Consider the following 20,706-nt stretch of genomic DNA (forward strand, 5'->3'; position numbering starts at 1 on the left):
ACTGCAATCCCCGCCGACCGTACCGACTCCAGGGGTAAGCCGCCCACGGTTGAAATCTTTTCCCGGCAGCTGACCCGCTTGAAGTGGGTGCGGTGGCCAGATGATGCAGCCGTCATCACGCCCCGGCCGAAGATGGTAATAAAATAAAAAACGATATCAAAATAACATTTAAAAAAAAACAAATGGAATTTCTGAACGTACATCACCGTCTGAAATAAAAGCGGCTCGTGGAAAAAAACATTCTGCAAAATGGTCGTTTATTACGAATTGCGATACCGACGTGTAGGCGATCATAAAACTAAACATGGCTGCCAGGCGCGAGTCGGAAGCTTCCGGCGCGAGTCGGAAGCTTCCGGCGCGAGGCGAAGCTTCCGGCGCAAGTCAGGTGCGTCGCGAGAGCCCTCCGCCCAAAGTGACTTCAAACTGGCGTCGGACGAGCCTGGAGCACAAGGCCCAGGGGTACACGGCAACAAATCAAGAGCCTCTCCCTATTGGTTGGTCTGCTGCACCCTCCTCGTCCTCCGGCTCCCGCTCCTTTACAACCGACGCGCACGACGGCCGTGCGAGACGAGCCAGCACCGCAGCGCGACCGGAGGTACTCGTCCGGAGACCCCCCCCCCAAACGGTTTATAGAGCGGATGCATACGCACGCACGCACGCACGTACGTACGCACGCACGCACGCGTTGCGCTACAACGCCGTCAGGACGCACGGACGCGGCGAGGGAGAGTTGCCGCATTGTGGTCGGTCTGTCGGCGGACTCCCCGGAGCGAGCGAGATCGGTCGAGCTGACCTCTCCGCCCCCCCCCACCCCCCGCCCCCCACCGTGCTGTGTCCGACGGCGGCTCCCCTTCGCCCCGCCCCGCCCCGCCATCGTCCTCACACGAAGTCGAAGAGGTACCGCACCACGTCGAAGTTTACCGTCCTGGAAAGGGGGAATAATTTGACAAACGTGCGCGCCATCAAGACATCTCCCTCAAACTCATCATCATTATTATTATTAATACCGTTATGATTCCACTTGCTTATCCCCGCAGAGCCGCAGCGAGTCTCGAGACTTTTTTTTCAGGGAGGTCCTGCCAAGCTTCCACAGTCGGGGGGGGGGGGGGGGTGACGCTGCTGCCGTGTGAAATCCCAATCGAATAATTTGCAGGTACATGGGGTTTAGCATTGCGATGTTTTGGCCCAATACCAGTTCACAACGATGTGCGCCTTTCTTTTTTTAGCTACGGGAGGGATCCGGGACAACCCGGAGGAAACCCACGCAAAACAGGGGGAGAAGACAAACACTCCACGGAGAGAGGCGCCCGAGTCCGGGATCAAACCCAGGTCTCCTTCCTGCTGTGGGCTGCAAGTGATGCCGCTGCGCCACCCTGCCGTTCAAGTAACGACGACCAACGGCTCATCGATGAATGCTACGCGAGCGTCAAAATCGAGCGGGCCCAACGAAGCGCGGGGGGGGGAACGGCTGCGCACGTGAGCGAGCGTAAGCGAGAGAGTGAGCGAGAGAGTGAGCGTGAGAGAGTGAGCGTGAGCGTGAGCGAGAGAGTAAGCGAGAGCGAGCGAGCGAGCTGCATCCGTCGTGGTCGCCGGCGGGCCCTGTACCTGGCAATGGCGCGGATGAAGTCGAGCGACGCGGTGCACTTGTACTTGGGGCTGTCGATCTGGTCGCTGTGACTCACGAGCGTCAGCAGCTGCAGGCTCACCAGCGACGAGATCTGCGGGAGGAGGGACCGGGCGCGCCCGGATGGAAAAAAAATATGTACTCTCGCGGAGAACGAGCCGCCCGCGGAACAGGACGCCGCAGAACTACTCCCGGGAACCCTTCAAGCGGCGCGCTCTCACTCGCACGAGCCCTCCCGCGGGAGGCGACGGTCCATCGCGAGAAGTTGTTTGTACGCCGATTTGTGCCATCGGTGTCGCGCCACGGGGTGAGGGATCCATTCGGAGCGTAGAGCAACTGCCCCCTTTGTCCTGCCCACCTCGCCCACTTCACGACAACGGATGAGGACAGAGCGACAGCCAAAGGAGACGAGACGCCCGTGGGTTACGTCGCGCCACAGAGATGGAACGATTAACTCGGCCCGTACGCGGGAGCTAAACGGGATCACTGCGTCTCGAGACCCCGAGAAATGGATGTACAGGGTGCTAGCAAAAAAAATGCGAACACTTCTGAGAATTTGCAACAATGCCACGTGAAATGTGCTGCTGCCTCCGGGCTCTTGAGACCACCTGGAGAAGATTCTAGGCCACGCATTGACAATGATGGCGAACAAGTGGGAGACTCTGTTTGAAGCTATTAACATTGCATTTGTTATCATGTTATCCGTTCTTTTTCCATTAAAAACGATGGCCCCATAAGCACTCCGTATATGTGTGTATGTGGGGAGTGGTGCAGCAGCGATTAGCGCGCTGCGCTACGAACCTGGCAACCCAAGTTCGATTCTCACGGCCAACACCAGTGACAATTATCTGAACCGGTCCTGGGCCTCCTCCCCTAGGTCGACTGAGCCTCAAATGAGTACCTGGTGTGGTGTGTAAACATCGCCACTGGGGAGACAAAGGCGGTCGGGCGTGGTGCTGTCCAACCAACCCCCCGTGTACCGTGTCGGCCTTCATAGGTGCTCGCTAACAGCGCTTGCCCTAACAGTGTGTTAAAGGTATATGGGGGATTCATATTCTTTCGGTAAAGTCACGTAGAACAAAAACATGTACAAACACTACGACGTTTTGATCGCAACCCAAGCAATCGTCATCAGGAGGAGAAAAGATGACGATTGCTTGTGTTGCGATCGAAACTTCGTAGTTTTTGTTAATTTTGTTTGCTAATTTTGTTTTGTTCTACGTGACTTTACCGAAAGACCCAAGGAATATGAATTCCTGCAGTCACGAAAGCTGTAAGTCAAGATTTACATGGGGGATCTTTGCTAATCAGAGGTATGGGGGGGGGGGGGGGCGACCACTTTGGGATACCTTCATCCGGCAGGTGATGACGATGAAAACGACGATGATTTCTGAGGAATCCCCCCCCCCCCCACCCACCTCCGCCATCCTCCACCGACTAAATGGAAGGCTCCCCGATTGGACTGGACTGCCAGCCGTGCCGTACGCTCCCCCCGGTACGGAATTGCAGGGCCGCCGTACCTGGGAGAAGATGCTGGCGGTGGGCGCCACGCGTCCGTCCACGATGCTGTAGAAGATTGCCATCATGCGGTCCAGCGGGAAGGTCTTGGGCCCAATGAGGTGGTTGCTGGTCTGGGAGGTAGGAAGGAGGACATGGTTGGTGGTGGGGCGGTCAGCGGTTGGGGCGGCGATAGTCCACGTCGCATTTGTTTTGCGAGTTTCAAAACTAGTTTTCAGGGGGGTCCTGCCAAGTTATTCGCAGTGAGAGGCGGGGGGGGGGTGGGAGGGGTGACGTTGCCCCTACGTGCAGCATTGGGATGTGTTGGCTAATGCCAGTTAACGTTGCACATTCTATTTTGGCTTCGGCTAGCGCTGCCCCGCGCGGGATACACGTCCTGGGTGGGGGGGAGGCGTGACGTAGGTGTGATGTAGGTGTGACGAAGGTGTGATGTAGACGTGACGTAGGCGTGACGTCGTGCAAGCGACATGCCACCGTGGCGATGGGAGAGCTTTTCGGGAGATGCGTACGGCGCCAGTCCGACGATTCGGCACCTCAGCCAAAATAAGCGCGCGACCAAACTGAACGTGCTCGCGGGTTCTTTTTCATTTTGCGCAGCAGTCGCTTGGGCGAGCGAGCCGTGGAGATCATGGACTCGCCGCTATAAACCCTGAAAACCCGGTTCAATGACGGGCAGCTGAAACCCGGTATTTCGAACCCAGGTGCCGGCTCATCGTCTCCCCGACCCTTGAACTTCCCGGGCCTCAACGTGTGATGTGCGGAGGGGGCGAGGAGGGGACGGGACGGCACGAAGAGCCCTCACCTTCTCACGCCTCACGAACGTCTTCTTCTTCTTCTTCTTCTCGGAGAACTGAAACGCAACAGCAGCAGCAGCAACGACATCGTAAACGTAGTCAACATCGTCAACATCGTCAACGTGATCAAGTGGTTAAAGTGCCGCACTAAGAACCCGAACCCAGCGATCCGAGTTTGATATCAAAACTGCGAATGTCCACGCCTACCCTCCACCGCTTCGCCAACCTTCACGGTAAATTCACGGTAAATTCTCGTGGCAGGGCGATCGCACAGCATCGGCTTGATGAAGGAAGGACAGCTGTGAGGTGCGGTCGTGGATACCAGGTCTCCTGTGACGCATCCACACCCCGCGGTGGCTAGATGTTAACTACCTCGCCTCGTATGCGGGAAGTCGTGGGTTCGATCACCACCCCGACGCCTGTATATTTGGAGTTTGCGTGTCTCCCTTCCTGTACTCGCGAGGATTTTTCTCCGGGTCTTCCGGCTTTTCCCTCCACATTTAGAATCGACGTGCGTTTAGAGTATTTGGCTGCTATACATTTCCACGATGATAAGCCACTTCATTGAACGATAATTTGCGATAGCCAGGTCGCTTTTGAAAAAGGGCTACATAGCCCAGTGGGCCCTACCTGCTATTTACCATTTCCATTTTACCAGGAAAGGCCCACTGAGCTACATGGCTCTTTATCAGAAGCGACCTGGCCACAAATGATAGCTCAACGAAGTGGCTTATCACGTGAGAATTTATAGCAGCCAAAACTCTAAACGCGTGATGTCGATTCTAAATGTGGAGGCGAAAAACCGGAGGACCCGGAGAAACATCCACGCGACCACGGGGAGAGAGACACGCAAACTCCAAATACACAGGGGTCAGGTTTGGGATCGAACCCACGACTTCCTGCATACCGGGCGAGGTATCTGACACCTCCCAGCCACCGTGGCACCCTCGCAGCTCAGCCGGATTTCTCCAGGATAAATAAAGACTCCGATCCTGAGCCGCACCTTCACGAAGAACCGTCGGTCCGTCCGGGCCGGGTTGTAGGAGGCCAGGTACGCGGCGATCAGCAGGAACTTGGAGTAGAACGGCAGCTCCACATGGGCGTGCACCGACGGGCCTGAGCGCGGAGAGCAACCACCGCCGCCACCGCCGCCATTAAACCCACCACCTCCTCCTCCTCCCCCCCGACACGGCCAATTGGCAAAGGTTTGTCACGTGAGCAGAGCGTGCCAATCGGGCTGCCGCTTCAGGACACCGGAGGCGTTTAAGAGAGCCAAGCCGCACCCGCTGCACGATTTGAGTTTGACGTTTCGCTGCCGATTGCAAACGACCGGCGTCGCCAGGGGACGCGCGTGTGCATGCGCGTGTGCATGCGCGTGCGCATGCGTGTACGCTGAACTTCTTTCGCGCCGTACGTAGCCAACCGCGTGCTAGCCGGGAGGTGCGAGCACAGGACGTACCCTTGATCTGCGTCGCGTCCTCCTGCTGCTGCTGTATCTTCTCCCACTGCGCGCTGATCACAACAGGGTACACACGACGGCGGTTGCACGCGACAGCGTTGGCGAGCAAGTACACGAAAAATTGAGCATGCAGCGTCTCATGCTAGGTTTACCAGCCCTCTGACAATTCAGAGGTTGGGTCAACGAGTGTGTGTTGTGTTTATATATATGTGCGTGGACAAATATAAAGGCCTCTTAGGTGAGTGTGGTCAGGCCGTGGGCTCGCGGAAAGAGGTCTATCCAGGGAACCCTGTGTGGGTTTGTAGACAAGTCAAGGGGTCCCTAGAGCGGGCTCACCCAGAGTAAGGCCCACAATCGGTAGGTTAGCAAGAGTAAGGTTTACAATAGGAAGGGTCACAATAGTAAGGCTCACAATGGGAAGCTTCAAAATACAGTAAAAACCTTGGATTGCGAGTAACTTGGTCTGCGAGTGTTTTGCAAGACGAGCAAAAATTTTAGATAAATACTAATTTGATAAACGATCGAGGGTCTTGCAATACGAGTAGTGTACGTGTACGCTTTGTCTGCCGAGCGTCACGTGATCACACAACTGATATACGAGTGCTTTGGATTACAAACACGTTTCCGGAACGAATAATGCTCGCAATAAAAGGTTTTACTGTAGTTGGGTTAAGGCCAAGAAATGATGCGGCTAACTCTCGCAAGAGCCTCCACCACCCAACACAGCCAAACTAAATTATACAGCCACGTGAGTGCGAGTGTTTGACGCGGCAATTATCACTGGCTCGGCAAACTCAACACGCTAAGCTCATGGGAAGGTCGCGAGTAAAAATCGTGGCTGGAGGTTGACTCCACCAAACCCATCGTGCCTCCAGGGTCAACAGCGGTTGTCCTGTGGAGAGACGAGACTCAACCACAGGAATGTGGAATTTCCACCGCTGCCTCTGCAGGGCTGTACAACAGGAGAGGATCTCCGGATGTCTCGATGCTCATTTCGAGCTGCAAAGAAATCACTGTCTGATCTTATTCTAATTCATACGTAACACGGGCCCGTGCTTCTCATCAGCTCATCTCATCACAGCTATTCCCGCCGTACAAATAACAACAACAACAACAACAAACGTGTTCAGCGCATTCACCAAGGTCGTGGACAACGCACACTACGATGGGTCAAATAAACGATGGCAAAAGTGGCGGCGGGTGGTTAACGGTGAGCGAGAGCGTTGGGCGGGTACGGGAAGTTGGGAATAGTGAAGGCAACCTCTCGGCTCGTAACTCCGCACCCGCAGTGGCGGTGGGGGCGAGCCGGCGCTGCCAACAACTCCCCAAGCTCTGCGGTGCACCACATATCGAGATGTTTTCAGCCAATCAACGAGCGTTTCACATCCACAGGTAGGCAGTCGGTTGCTGCCTGCCTGCCTGCCTGCGTGCGCGGTCGCACCGAGGAGACGTCGCGGCCGTGGGTTCGGCCAGCCCACAGTCGGGCCCCCCCCTCCCCCCCCCCCCGCTGCGTTGGCTGCCGCACCTGGAGACCTCCCGCAGGTGCACGGTCTGCATGGCTTTCTTGAGGTGCGGCTCGATGTTCCGCCACAGCTTGTGCACGTCCGTCGCCGTGGCTGCAACGACGTCCGGGCGGGGGGGGCGAGGGGGCGGGGGGGGGCGGGGGGGGGGCGAGGGGGGACGGACGCAATTCGGTGACGACAATGGCCGGCACGTGCGACGCTGACGAGCGACGATCGCCACGTGATGGGAGGGCTTTTCCCCCCTCTTATCCGCCGCGCCACATTATCCGCGACTCCTATTGGCGGCAGCTGTAGGGCTCCGGGAAAACCCATTATTATTATAATTATTGGTGACTTCAGATAAGTCATTTGCGGTACGGCATCTCCGTTATCCGCGATAGAGGCGTGAGGCAAATCCATCCACTTATCCCCAGGGGGGGGGGTTTGGGGGGGCTGGTTAGGTACGTACATATGTCAAACTTCTTTCGCACAGTACGTTGCCAACCGCGCTAATCGGAGGTGCGCGGGAAGGATAACAACAAACTTAACACAAAAATCAGTTCTAAAGAAATCGCTTTTCACTCTAGATTTAAAAGCGCATAGCTCCCAGTGGCTTTCTAATATCGGAAGGGCGTTCCAGGCGGCCGCAGATATCGCCTCAACCATTGCCTTCCTTCCAACTCCTCCGGCATTTCACAAACGGCGAGCGTTACGTAAAAAGTTCCGTCACGTGAGCAGCTTGCCCGCTCGCCGCCAGGCAATGGGAGCATGTGTCAGCAGCCGTGGCGTCCGGTTAACCGCAGAACGGAGAGCAGACCGGCGCTGGTACCGTACCCCGGTGCGGGGAGAGTGGGTGGGGGGGTGGGGTGGGGGGGGCAAGGGCTCATGCATCTGGCTCTCGTCCACTCGGGGCTCTCTCACCTTCACCCTTCTGCAGGGGCTCGCAGAACTTCTGGAAGTTCAAGGCGGCCTGTGGCGAGGATAGAGAGAAAAGCACAAGCAGTTGTTACGCTCGTGACTATTACTACGACGACGACGATGACGACGATGACGACGATGACGACGATGACGACGATGACGACGACGACGACGACAGTGGCGGTGTCTGCCGTTGTTTGGTGGTGTTTGCCGTTGGTGTTTGGCGTTTGGCTGCGTGCGGGAGACGCATCGCTCACGAGGTGCTTCAGCTCGCGCAGGTCGCGGCACACTGTGTGGAACACGCCCAGCAGGATGTTCACGTAGGTGGTGTAGAGGTCAGAGGTCACCTCCGAGGGCTGGTCTCTGCACAGGATCTGCTGCAGCTCCCCTGAAGGCAAGGAGACGAGCGTGGAGTGAGACACACGACATACTCGTGGTGAGACACAATGAGCGTGGGGTGAGACACACGACCATCTCGTGGTGAGACACAACGAGTGTGGGGTGAGACACACGACCATCTCGTGGTGAGACACAATGAGCGTGGGGCGAGACACACGACCATCTCGTGGTGAGACACAATGAGCGTGGGGCGAGACACACGACGTACTCGTGGTGAGACACAATGAGCGTGGGGTGAGACACATGACCATCTCGTGGTGAGACACAACGAGCGTGGAGTGAGACACACGACGATCTCGTGGTGAGACACAATGAGCGTGGGGTGAGACACATGACCATCTCGTGGTGAGACACAATGAGCGTGGGGCGAGACACACGACGTACTCGTGGTGAGACACAATGAGCGTGGAGTGAGACACATGACCATCTCGTGGTGAGACACAATGAGCGTGGAGTGAGACACACGACGATCTCGTGGTGAGACACAATGAGCGTGGGGTGAGACACACGACCATCTCGTGGTGAGACACAACGAGTGTGGGGTGAGACACACGACCATCTCGTGGTGAGACACAATGAGCGTGGGGTGAGACACACGACCATCTCGTGGTGAGACACAACGAGCGTGGGGGCGAGACACACGACGTACTCGTGGGGTAAGACGTGACGAGCGTGGGGCGAGACACACGACGTACTCGTGGTGAGACACAACGAGCGTGGGGTGAGACACACGACCATCTCGTGGTGAGACACAATGAGCGTGGGGTGAGACACACGACGATCTCGTGGTGAGACACAACGAGCGTGGGGTGAGACACACGACCATCTCGTGGTGAGACACAACGAGCGTGGGGTGAGACACACAACGATTTCGTGGTGAGACACAATGAGCGTGGGGCGAGACACACGACCATCTCGTGGTGAGACACAATGAGCGTGGGGTGAGACACACGACGTACTCGTGGTGAGACACAATGAGCGTGGGGTGAGACACACGACCATCTCGTGGTGAGACACAATGAGCGTGGAGTGAGACACATGACCATCTCGTGGTGAGACACAATGAGCGTGGAGTGAGACACACGACCATCTCGTGGTGAGACACAATGAGCGTGGGGGCGAGACACACGACCATCTCGTGGTGAGACACAATGAGCGTGGGGCGAGACACACGACGTACTCGTGGTGAGACACAATGAGCGTGGGGCGAGACACACGACCATCTCGTGGTGAGACACAATGAGCGTGGGGTGAGACAAGTGTGGGGTGAGACACACGACGATCTCGTGGTGAGACACAATGAGCGTGGGGCGAGACACACGACGTACTCGTGGTGAGACACAATGAGCGTGGGGCGAGACACACGACCATCTCGTGGGGTAAGACGTGACGAGCGTGGGGCGAGCCAAGTGTGGGGTGAGGCACGACGAGACGCTACAAACGGGACAGTACAATTCAGACAGTACGACCGAGGCACTGCACAAACGAGAGAAACGGACTGCGGCACGGAAAATCGTGAAGACGTCTACTGGGGGGGTGACACCTTTGGTGTAGACGGGGAAGTGCAGGGTGATGGGCTCGTAGAAACCAGCATCCCCGCGGAAATTCTCCCACACGAGCTCGCTGAGCAGCACCACCGTCACGTTGCACTCGGTCTGCGCGGCACGGATCGGCGGGACGGTGGGGGGGTGACGTGGTTATGCCGCCCTGGTCGTGGCATGTCGGCACAGGGCTAGAAGCTAGAAGCCCTGTGACCTCTGACCACACAAAAGACCCGTGACCTCTGACCGCACAAAGGTCCTGTGACCTCTCACCGCACAAAAGACCTGTGACCTCTCACCGCACAGAAGTTCTGTGACCTCTCACCGCACAGAAGCCCTGTGACCTCTGACCGCACAGAAGCCCTGTGACCTCTAACCGCACAGAAGCCCTGTGACCGCGCAGGGCTAGAGGCCCGCACCTCCTATTGCCATAGTTGGCTAGAAGCCCTGTGCGGTCATTGGGGGGGTGGTAGCAAGATGTTAACTACCTCACCTGGTATACAGGAGGTCTTGGGTTCAATCCCGACCCTGATGCCTGCTGTATATTTGGAGTTTGGGTGTCTCTCTCTCTCATCATCATCACGGTGGCTATGAGATGTTAACTACCTCACCTGGTATACAGGAGGTCTTGGGTTCAATCCCAACCCTGATGCCTGCTGCTGTATATTTGGAGTTTGGGTGTCTCTCTCTCTCCCCGTGGTTGCATGGACCTTTCTCCGGGTCCCTCCACATTTAGAATCAACATCACGCATTTAAGAGGATTTGGCTGCTATAAATCTCCACGTGACAAGCCACTACATAGCTCAGTGGGGTCTTACCTGGTAAAATAAAAAAAATTGTTAAATTGTTAAATAGTTTAATTTAGAAGCCTGAAGGCGCTCCATCAGCATCGCCTTTGCCAACGCTACCGATGTAAGCGCTAGGCTCTTCATGTATGCCTCATGACTGTATGTTAAACTTCTTTCTCACCGCACGTAGCCAACCGTGGCAATCAGAGGTGCGGTTTTTGTTTTTAAAGCACCCTTTCTGGCATCGTAGAAGATGACAGCCTACAGTAACCACACACACACTTGTGGGAAACAAATGGCAACGTGCTTGGAAGATGTGTGCGCTGCCCTCGAGACTGATTGGCCTGCACCGGAGAAAGCCTCTTTCGTGGCTTTGTCTTGCCAGTGATAGAGACCAAAGGCTGCCAAAATGTGAACAGAACAAATCTGGCTGTCGCCTGATGATGCCGGTTGTAATTACTGGCGAAACGTCGTGCTCAGATTGGTAATCTTCTTCTTGGTTCTTTCGGTAAAGTCACGTAGAAGGGAAATAATAAAAATAAAACGAAAGAAAATATTTTATTATGTTTTATTTTTATTCTTTTATTATTTCCCTTCTACGTGACTTTACCGAAAGAACCAAGAAGATGAATCCATGCAGTCACGAAAGCTTTAAATCAAAAATCAGATTGGTAATGTTTGTGGATGTGCTCTCCAATACACCGGTGTGGTGCTGTACTAGTATACACTATATACTACACTACTATACACTACACTATACTATATACTACACTACTATACACTACACTATACACTACACTACTATACACTACACTATACAATATACTACTATACACTACACGATACACTACACTATACACTACACTATACACTACACTACTATACACTATACTATACACTACACTATGCAATATACTACTATACACTACACGATACACTACACTATACAATATACTACACTATACACAATACACTACCTTATACACTAGTGCTGTACTAGTAACGAATGGCATGTTCTGTTTACGCGACAAACCTTCTAATTGGCTGCGTCGTGTGGTGGCGGGTTTAATGACACATTTATATTTACGCGATCTAACCCAAAAAAAACCTCTCTTATGGAGTACAAAAGACCATGCAATCACCAAAGCATTAGTAGCTTCGGTTAGGCAGCTATATCCATTGGAGCCCTTTGCCAGTGTTAAGATATTGAATGATGAAAACAGCTTTCTGGTGTTAACATCTCCCGTATTTATGCCAGAAAGTGTAAAGCTTCATTTGTCATTCAATATCTTGATTCCGGCAAACGGGTCCCCATAGGCATTTCCAAACCCTATTACAACCTACCGATTTTCAACGCAAACGTGCTGTGCTGTTGCGTTTTTTTAAAACATTCTAAGACGGAAAGAGGAACACATCGGATTATATGGGGCGCTACGGCAGCAAAATGTTAACTACCTTGCCTGGTATACAGGAAGTCGTAGACTCGATCCCGACCCCTGATATATACTTGAAGTTTGCATATCTCTTTCTCTCTCTTTCCCCGTGCCCGTGTAGATTTTTCTCCGGGTCCTCCGGTTCATTCTAAATGTCGAGTATTTGGCTGCTATAAATTACCACGTGATGATAAGCCACTTCGTTGAGCTATCATTTGCGATGAGCAGGTTCGCTTCTAAAAAGAATAGCTCAGTGGGCCTTGCCTGGTCGAAAATAAAAATAGATAACAAAAGCAGGTTACTGGCATCGTCGGGACCGCTGATAAAAGTGAGTGAGGCTTGGGCAGGACATGTCGCTGCAAGCGACGGCAGTGGCCGATGGTCAAGAATCACGACGGAGTGGCAGCCAGGGAGCGGAACGCTCCGACAGGACGTACGCCGAAGAGATGGAGCGATGGAATCAGCGCGTGTGCAGCAGGCGCTGGACAGGGCGTTACATCGCAGGACCGCGGAAGATGGCAGAAGCTTGGGGGAGGGCGTCATCCAGCAGTGGACTGATCACGACCGATGAAAATAAGCTTTGAAAATCGTTTTAAAACTAAACTATAAACAATTTTTTAAATTTTATTTTACCAGGTAAGGCCCACTGAGCCAGACAGCTCTTATTCAGAGGAGACCTGGCCACAAGTGATAGGTCAGCGATGTGGCTTACCATGTTGAAGTAATTTACGGCAACCAAAAACTCTAAACACGCGATGTTGATTCTAAATTTGGAGGGGAAAATCAGAGGTCTCGGAGAAAACTCCACGCGACCACGGGGAGAGAGACACGCAAACTCCAAATATACAGCAGGCGAACAGCGTTGGGATCGAACCCACGCTCTCCTGTATACCGGGCGAGGTAGTTAACATCTCCTAGCCACCGTCGCGAGATGTCAAAGGGTTTAGGTACTTGGCCATAACATAACGCAGGGGTTGGCAACAAAAATAAACGAGAAGAGACATTTTTTTTCGAATTCGCAAAGAAACTCAACAATTCAAGAGCCGCAATGCACCGTGCGGTGAACACGAGAGACGGTGGGGGTCCTCGTTAAATGACGTCACGAAGCCAGCAGTCCTTAAAGAGCCGCGTGTGCGGTTCCGGAGCCGCAGGTTTCCGACCCCCTGCACTCGCGCACAATTCGCAAGGGTTGGCGACGTGCGGTGATGAGTGCGGCGGACTCACCAGCTCCTGCAGCCTGAGGAACGCACCAAGCAGACCGGAGTCCATGTCCCGTACGTACTCAGCCTTGTCCAGCACCTGCACAGGAAGGAATCGCGCCGCCGAGTCAACGTGCATTGTCCCTTTTTCATAGCGGCAGCAGGAGCCGCTGCAGCTGACATTGGCGATGATGATGATGATGACCATGATAGACATTGGTGATGACGATGATGATGACAATGATAGACGTCGGTGATGATCATGATAGAGATTGATGATGACCATGATAGACATTGGTGATGACGATGATGACGACAATGATAGACATCGGTGATGATCATGATAGACAATGGTGATGACCATGATAGACATTGGTGATGACGATGATGACGACAATGATAGACATCGGTGATGATCATGATAGACATTGATGATGACCATGATAGACATTGGTGATGACCATGATAGACATTGGTGATGACCATGATGACGACAATGATAGACATCGGTGATGATCATGATAGACATTGATGATGACCATGATAGACATTGGTGATGACGATGATGACGACAATGATAGACATTGGTGATGATCATGATAGACATTGGTGATGACCATGATAGACATTGGTGATGACCATGATAGACATTGGTGATGACCATGATGACGACCATGATAGACAATGACGATGACCATGATAGCCATTGCCGGCAAGTGCCAGTAAGAAGCGAACTTTGGCCACGTACGACGAAGACCAAATGCCCCTGTGTTCGGTACTGCTGCTGACAGCGAGGCTGCCGCTGCTGCTGACGATGCTCACGACGACGAACATGACACCGAACGCACACGGCATCGTGCGATGCGACCTTCGGCCACGCACCACGTAGACCGTGCGCCCGCACAGCCGGTTCTGGGCGGCCGTGACGGCGGCGCGGAAGGCCCTGGTGAAGATGCTGAGGTTGTCGCAGCGCTGGTGGGCGGAGTTGGCTCTGTCGGGGCACAGCCCCACCAGCTGATCCAGCACGTGCTCGAAAAGCAGGCGCGGCGACACGCACTCCACGCAGCTCACCCACGCGTGCGGCAGCTGGCGGCACAGAGAGGGAGAGATAGAGCGGTGGCGGCGGCGTTCGGTTAAACCGTACCTGTGGTTGTGGAGGAGTGGAATCACACATATGGCTTTTGATGTGGTAATGTGGAATTCGTCTGCATTTTAGTCAGGAAATATGGAGTCATGCAACCATGGTTCAGCCAGACTACCAACAGGGAAAAACGCGCCATGGTGACGAGATGTTAACTAACTCGCCTGGTATACAGGAGGTTGTGGGTTTGATCCCGACCCTGACACTTGCTGTGTATTTGGAGTTTGCGTGTCTCTCTCTCCCCGAGGGCGCGTGGATTTTTCTCTGGGTCCTTCGGATTTTCCCTCCACATTTAGAATCAAAATGCGTTTAGAGTATTTGGCTGCTATAAATGTCCACGTGATAAGCCACTTCGTTGAGCTATCATTTGTGGCCAGGTCTCTTTGAAAAAAAGCTACATAGCTCAGTGGGCCTTACCTAGTGAACTTTAAAATAGTTTAAAGTTTATAGATTCGGTAGAATCACCAAGGAACACTAAAGTAGCAGAAAGACGTTTATGTGCAGAATCATAAAGTCGAAACCCTGACCGGGGATTCGAACTCGCGGTCCTTCAGATCGCGAGTCGATGACCCGAGCTGGCTTCTGCCGCGATCAGTCGGAGCCATACCTGAAGCTCTCTCAGAAGCGTCTGCATGACGTGGGTCTTCCCGGTCGACGTGTTTCCGTAAATAAATATGGAGGGGTAGGAGTAGTGTTCGGGCTGCAATTATAGAAAAAATGATGAGTATCAAGCAGCAATAATAAGAATAATAGAAGCATTTGTTTATACAACATAATTTCATACCATTTGCATCTCATGCCCCCGTTTTGATTTAATCGTTGCCAAACGTAGAAGTCAGTCAGAACTGACACCGTCTATTGCCCAATCTCTGTGGGTCCTACACCGAGATATCTTGGCCAACTCCACGAACGAGTGTTCATACATGTGGGAGGACACCGGAGTGCACGGTGAAAATCCACGCGTCCAACACCCGCTCCTTGTACAGGTGGATGTTAACCCACTCGCCGTCCTGGCCACGCAAGCCCAGGGACGGGGGAGTTTCGCGATTTGCGCGATCCACCAACCCTCGCTGCCTCCTCCAGTGGAGGATTACAGGCGCTCCGGCACAGACGCCAGTTCCCCGCAGTGATCTGCTCAGCGGAGCGCGATGAGCGACGGGACGCAGGGACACCTGTCCGAAGAGCTGCAGCAGGGTGCGCAGCACCGCCTCCCGGCCCGGCGCCAGCGCTCCGAGCCGCGCCAGCGTCTCCACCTCCTCCTCCATCCTCGCGCGTGGCAGCACCAGCCACTCGAGGGCGGTGCCCGCCCGCCAAAACCGCAAGCGCAGGCGGGGCGCCGGCTCCTGAGCCTCAAGACAGTGAGCGAGGCGTTAATAGAGCCGGCGGCGTGCTTTAGGGTCGGCGAAAGTATTTGTGGGGCCGACGACAACCTGCGCAAATCTTACCCACTCACTCGCTCGCCCGCCCGCCCCCCCCTCTTCTCACGAATCCATGCACTCACTCGCCCACCAACTCAATCACTCACTTAGCATGGCACCCAAATCTATGGAACGCTTTGCCACTTGAAATCAGAAAATCATGAGTCGGTAGATAGATTCAAATCTGCTTTGAAAACCCATCTCTCTTTAGTTTGGTCGGTTGCCCCTGGTTCTGTTTCCTGCTTTCATGCAGTGCGCATTGGGATCCTAGGGTGGAATGAGCATTATACATTTTCATTATTATTATTATTCTTCACCCATCCACTAACCTATTCTCTCCCTCACTAAAACACCTATTCACTTGCGCAACCACTCACCCACCCAATCACTCACACACCCACCCACTTAGTCACTCACCATCTCACTCACTCTCTCCTTCACTAAAATGCCCACTTGCCCAATGAATAACTCGCTCGCACATTCACTCACACACCCACCCAATCACTCACACACCCACTCACTGGCTCACCCATTCAGTTTTAATTTGGTCAGCGTTTTATATTTTAGTCACAGTCTTAGTCGATGACAACCTGTGGAGTTTTAGCATAAGTCTGTGGTATTCATCATTATTATCCGAGTCCCGGTGACTAAAGCAGTCAAACTTTCAGTGCACTTATACACTAAAGTTTTTTCAGCCGATATTACTTTTCAGAATTGCTTTGGTAGCCCCAACCAACATTCTATTCAGAATCAGAATCTTTACTTAGACTGGAACAATCCGATGAGCTATGAAGTTCTTGTTCACAATGTCCAATTGAGTCATTTACATATCTGTCAACCCCTTATCAGTTCCTACCTTATTACAGACCAATTCAGACCTTATTGATCACCTGGTAACCCTTATAAAAGCGATAACGTTCATCCTGCAAATTCCCATCACAAGGGAGAAATAAAAATAGAAATTGTTTCAAACATCTTTTTGCCCGTATTGAAACGGCTATACACCGTATGGACCTGAAAACTCAATTTTCCTGTACAAGAATACTGGGTAAACCGTATGGGTTGACCATGCACAACATCAGACCCCTACCTCTGATGTCGAACCCATAACCCCAAAATCCCTATCCCTGACACCTTAAACTCTTAACTCCCTAACCCATACTTCCAATCCCAACACCGTAAGCCCAAAGACTCAATCACAACATCTGACCCCTAATTATAATTCCCTATCCCTGACACCTTACACCCCTTAACCCCAAACCCGTACCCCCAAACTTAACACCGTAACCAGGGATGCATACATATTTTCATTACGCAGTATGGCCTAACATGTGCTATGAAGGGCTGTTGCCTGAAACGTCGCCTATTGTTTCCTTGAAGGCCACGATATTATTTATGCATCTGTTGAAGTTATTCCGTTACCGAGGGCCAAATAGGGCACTGAAATAGGGCTTGGTGAGCCAGCCACATTGGGTTCCGTACTCACATTGGGTTCCATAGACTCACACTGGGACTCACAGACTCGTATAGGGAATCATTCACACATAGGGAATCACAGACTCGCATAGAGACCCATAGTCTCACATTGGGAAGCCATAGACTAACATAGGGACACAGACTCAGATAGGGACTCACAGACTCGCATAGAGTCCCATAGTCTCACTTTGGGATCGACAGACTTCCATCTTGATCCAGACTCACACAGGGACCCAAAGACTCAAATTCCGACCAACAGAATCACATGGATCCCGACTCACATAGGAACCCATATCCTCACGAATCGATCTATATACTCAGAGGGACCCTTGACTCACATTGAGACCCATAGACTCACAGAGGGACCCATAGACTCACAGAGAGACCCAGACTCACAGAGGGACCCATAGACTCACAGAGGGACCATAGACTCACAGAGCAACCCATAGACTCACAGAGAGACCCAGACTCACAGAGAGACCCAGACTCACAGAGGGACCCAGACTCACAGAGGGACCCAGACTCACATTGGGACCCATAGACTCACATTGGGACCCATAGACTCACAGAGGGACCCAGACTCACAGAGGGACCCAGACTCACATTGGGACCCATAGACTCACAGAGAGACCCATAGACTCACAGAGGGACCCAGACTAAGAGCAACCCATAGACTCACAGAGGGACCCAGAATCACAGAGGGACCCATAGACTCACAGAGCAACCCATAGACTCACAAAGGGACCCAGACTCACATTGGGACCCATAGACTCACAGACGGACCCCATAGACTTACACTGGGACCCATATACTCACAGAGGGACCCAGACTCACAGAGGGACCCATAGACTCACAGAGGGACCCAGAATCACAGAGGGTCCCATAGACTCACAGAGGGACCCAGACTCACAGAGGAACCCATAGACTCACAGAGGGACCCATAGACTCACAGAGGGACCCAGACTCACAGAGGGACCCAGACTCACATTGGGACCCATAGACTCACAGAGGGACCCAAACTCACAGAGGGACCCAGACTAACAGAGGGACCCATAGACTCACAGAAGGACCCAGACTCAAAGAGGGACCCATAGACTCACAGAGGGACCCATAGACTCACAGAGAAACCCATGGACTCACAGAGGGACCCATAGACTCACAGAGGGACCCAGACACACAGAAGGACTCAGACTCACAGAGGGACCCATAGACTCACAGAGGGACCCATAGACTCACAAATGGACCCATAGACTCACAGAGGGACCCAGACTCACAGAGGCACCCAGACTCACAGAGCAAACCATAGACTCAGAGAGGGACCCAAACTCGCAGAGGGACCCAGACGAACAGAGGGACCCATAGACTCACAGAAGGACCCAGACTCACAGAGGGACCCATAGACTCACAGAGGGACCCATAGACTCACAGAGGGACCCATAGACTCACAGAGGGACCCAGACTCACAGAGGGACCCATAGACTCACAGAGGGACCCATAGACTCAGAGGGACCCATAGACTCACTGAGGGACCCATAGACTCACAGAGGGACCCAGACTCACAGAAGGACTCATAGACTCACAGAGGGACTCAGACTCACAGAGGGACCCACAGACTCACAGAGGGACCCATAGACTCACAGAGGGGACCCATAGACTCACATTGGAACCCAGACTCACAGAGAGACCCATAGACTCACAGAGGGACCCATAGACTCACAGAGGGACCCAGACTCACAGAGGGACCCATAGACTCACAGAGGGACCCATAGACTCACAGAGAGACCCACAGACTCACAGAGGGACTCAGACTCACAGAGGGACCCAGACTCACAGAGGGACCCAGACTCACAGAGGGACCCAGACTCACAGAGGGACCCAGACTCACAGAGGGACTCAGACTCACAGAGGGACCCAGACTCACAGAGGGACTCAGACTCACAGAGGGACCCAGACTCACAGAGGGACCCATAGACTCGTATCGATACCAAGGGACAGGCCTCAGGTGGCCGAGGTTCGATAATCAATGAAGCCGCAGTGTTCCCCCTGAGAGCTGCTCGCTGGACTCTTCGGGTTTCCTACCCCCGTGCCCGACAAGCAACGCCCGCACGAGTGTGCATTCCACGTTCCTATGGCGGGAGCGAACCCTGGCAACACCAATAACCCCCATGTGATGCGGCTGCAGAAGTCGCCCAAACTTAGTTTGAACAAAGCCTGCGAACTCACCACGGCGATCGCCTCTCCCGACTCTCCACGCAGCGTTTCTAGCCGAGGGGGGTTCAGAGTTGCTGTAATCGCGATAACGTTAATATCACTGACGTTTATTATTCTTATTGAGAGTAAATTCGCTGTGAAGCTGAAGCATTTCTGCAATGTTACCGCCGACAAACTGGTGGGTGTGATGTCATCGCGTAAAAGCGGACGTCGTGACGTCATCGCGTAAAAGCTGGCGTAGTGACGTCAACGCGTGGACGGAAGCTTCGTGAAGTCATCGCGTAAAACCGGTCGTCGCGGCGTCATCGCGTAAAACAGGACGTCTCTTGACGTCACCGTACGAGGTGGGGGTGGGACGTTCCCAGGCGTGACGTCATCGCGCCGTTGGGATTCGGAGGCTTCGGCGTCAAATAAAACTTATTAAGTGAAGACCTGCAAATGCGAATGTCAGCTGCTCATAACGCGCAACACAGTGACGCGCCGACAAGATTCAGACGACTCAGGGGCACGAGGAGGAACCACGGAAGGAGCGCGAAGAATGGCAGCAACTGTCCAAGTTCTGCGGTCCTCTGTGTGTCGAGCTGTTATCGGCCAAAGAATAATTGCTTCTAGGTGTGTGGATGTGCGAGGCAGGGGGCGGTTAACCGGAGCACCCGGAGAAAACATTCGCGTGCGAGGGGGCAACACTCAATCCCCGTACGGATCGCAAATAGATGGAGATGAGTACACTCGACCACCCCCCTGACGAGCCAAGGTTACAGGATGGCACCCTGCTCAAAGCCATGGGAAAGGAGATGCAACAGATGGAGATCTAATCTAGATTTGAAGTTTTCGTGACTCAGGAATCCATATTCTTTGGTTCTTTCGGTAAAGTCACGTAGGTTAGAAGATAAAATAAAATAAATCACGTGACGTTTCGATTGCAACACAAGCAATCGTCATCAGGTGGGAAAACCACAGCAAGAACATTTTTTGTTGTTGCTGAAGTGGGAGGGAGATGCCGTGGTAAGAAGTTATATAGGGTAAGAGAGGGGGAGGAGGAGCAAGGGGGTAGAGGGAGGGATGGGGGTGTGGGGTAGATGATTGCTTGCGTTGCAATTGAAACGTCGTGATTTAACTTATTTTATTTCATACCTACGTGACTTTACCGAAAGAACCACGGGAGACGGAGATCTGCCTGCACTCTCGGCTTGGTGCACTGCCCCTTTGCTGGCGAGCCGGGGTGTCCGGCGACTCTGCGGCACCTACCCCGCGGGAAGGAAGTCTCGCAGCGACATCTGAGTTA

The 20,706-nt window shown here is 53.3% G+C and overlaps 1 protein-coding gene across 2 annotated transcripts; it reads right to left on the reverse strand.

Moving 5' to 3' along the window:
- Window positions 1-240: 240 nt before the first annotated feature.
- On the reverse strand, window positions 241-19,670 carry ORC5 (origin recognition complex subunit 5). Of its 2 annotated transcripts, none has more exons than XM_032972379.2 (15): window positions 19,434-19,670; window positions 15,489-15,659; window positions 14,924-15,016; window positions 14,058-14,261; window positions 13,201-13,275; window positions 9,758-9,869; window positions 8,073-8,203; window positions 7,819-7,867; window positions 6,921-7,011; window positions 5,396-5,448; window positions 4,940-5,052; window positions 3,945-3,992; window positions 3,145-3,255; window positions 1,606-1,718; window positions 241-925 (listed from the first exon to the last, which is right to left on the reverse strand). In XM_032972379.2, exons 1-15 carry the CDS (start codon window positions 19,641-19,643, stop codon window positions 880-882), a joined length of 1,620 nt encoding a protein of 539 aa, XP_032828270.1. In that variant the 5' UTR covers window positions 19,644-19,670; the 3' UTR covers window positions 241-879. The 2 variants fall into 2 exon arrangements, with proteins under 2 accessions (XP_032828270.1, XP_032828269.1); XM_032972378.2 differs by having other exon boundaries at window positions 15,489-15,665; window positions 19,434-19,666.
- Between the last annotated feature and the right edge of the window lie 1,036 nt (window positions 19,671-20,706).

The sequence above is a fragment of the Petromyzon marinus genome, chromosome 48, assembly GCF_048934315.1.
Source record: "Petromyzon marinus isolate PM22_M1 ecotype Great Lakes invasive population chromosome 48, UKy_Petmar_22M1.pri1.0, whole genome shotgun sequence".
Taxonomy (NCBI): Eukaryota; Metazoa; Chordata; class Hyperoartia; order Petromyzontiformes; family Petromyzontidae; genus Petromyzon; species Petromyzon marinus.

What these genes read in the sequence shown, in the direction of transcription:
- ORC5 (XM_032972378.2), bottom strand. Translation starts at nt 19,643, where the DNA reads ATGACGTCACGACGTCCGCTTTTACGCGATGACATCACACCCACCAGT. An exon ending in CGCTTCTGAGAGAGCTTCAG is followed by an intron (nt 14,262 to 14,923) that starts GTATGGCTCCGA and finishes CTGTGCCGCCAG; the next exon opens with CTGCCGCACGCGTGGGTGAG. An exon ending in GCCCCTGCAGAAGGGTGAAG is followed by an intron (nt 7,012 to 7,818) that starts GTGAGAGAGCCC and finishes ACGTCGTTGCAG; the next exon opens with CCACGGCGACGGACGTGCAC.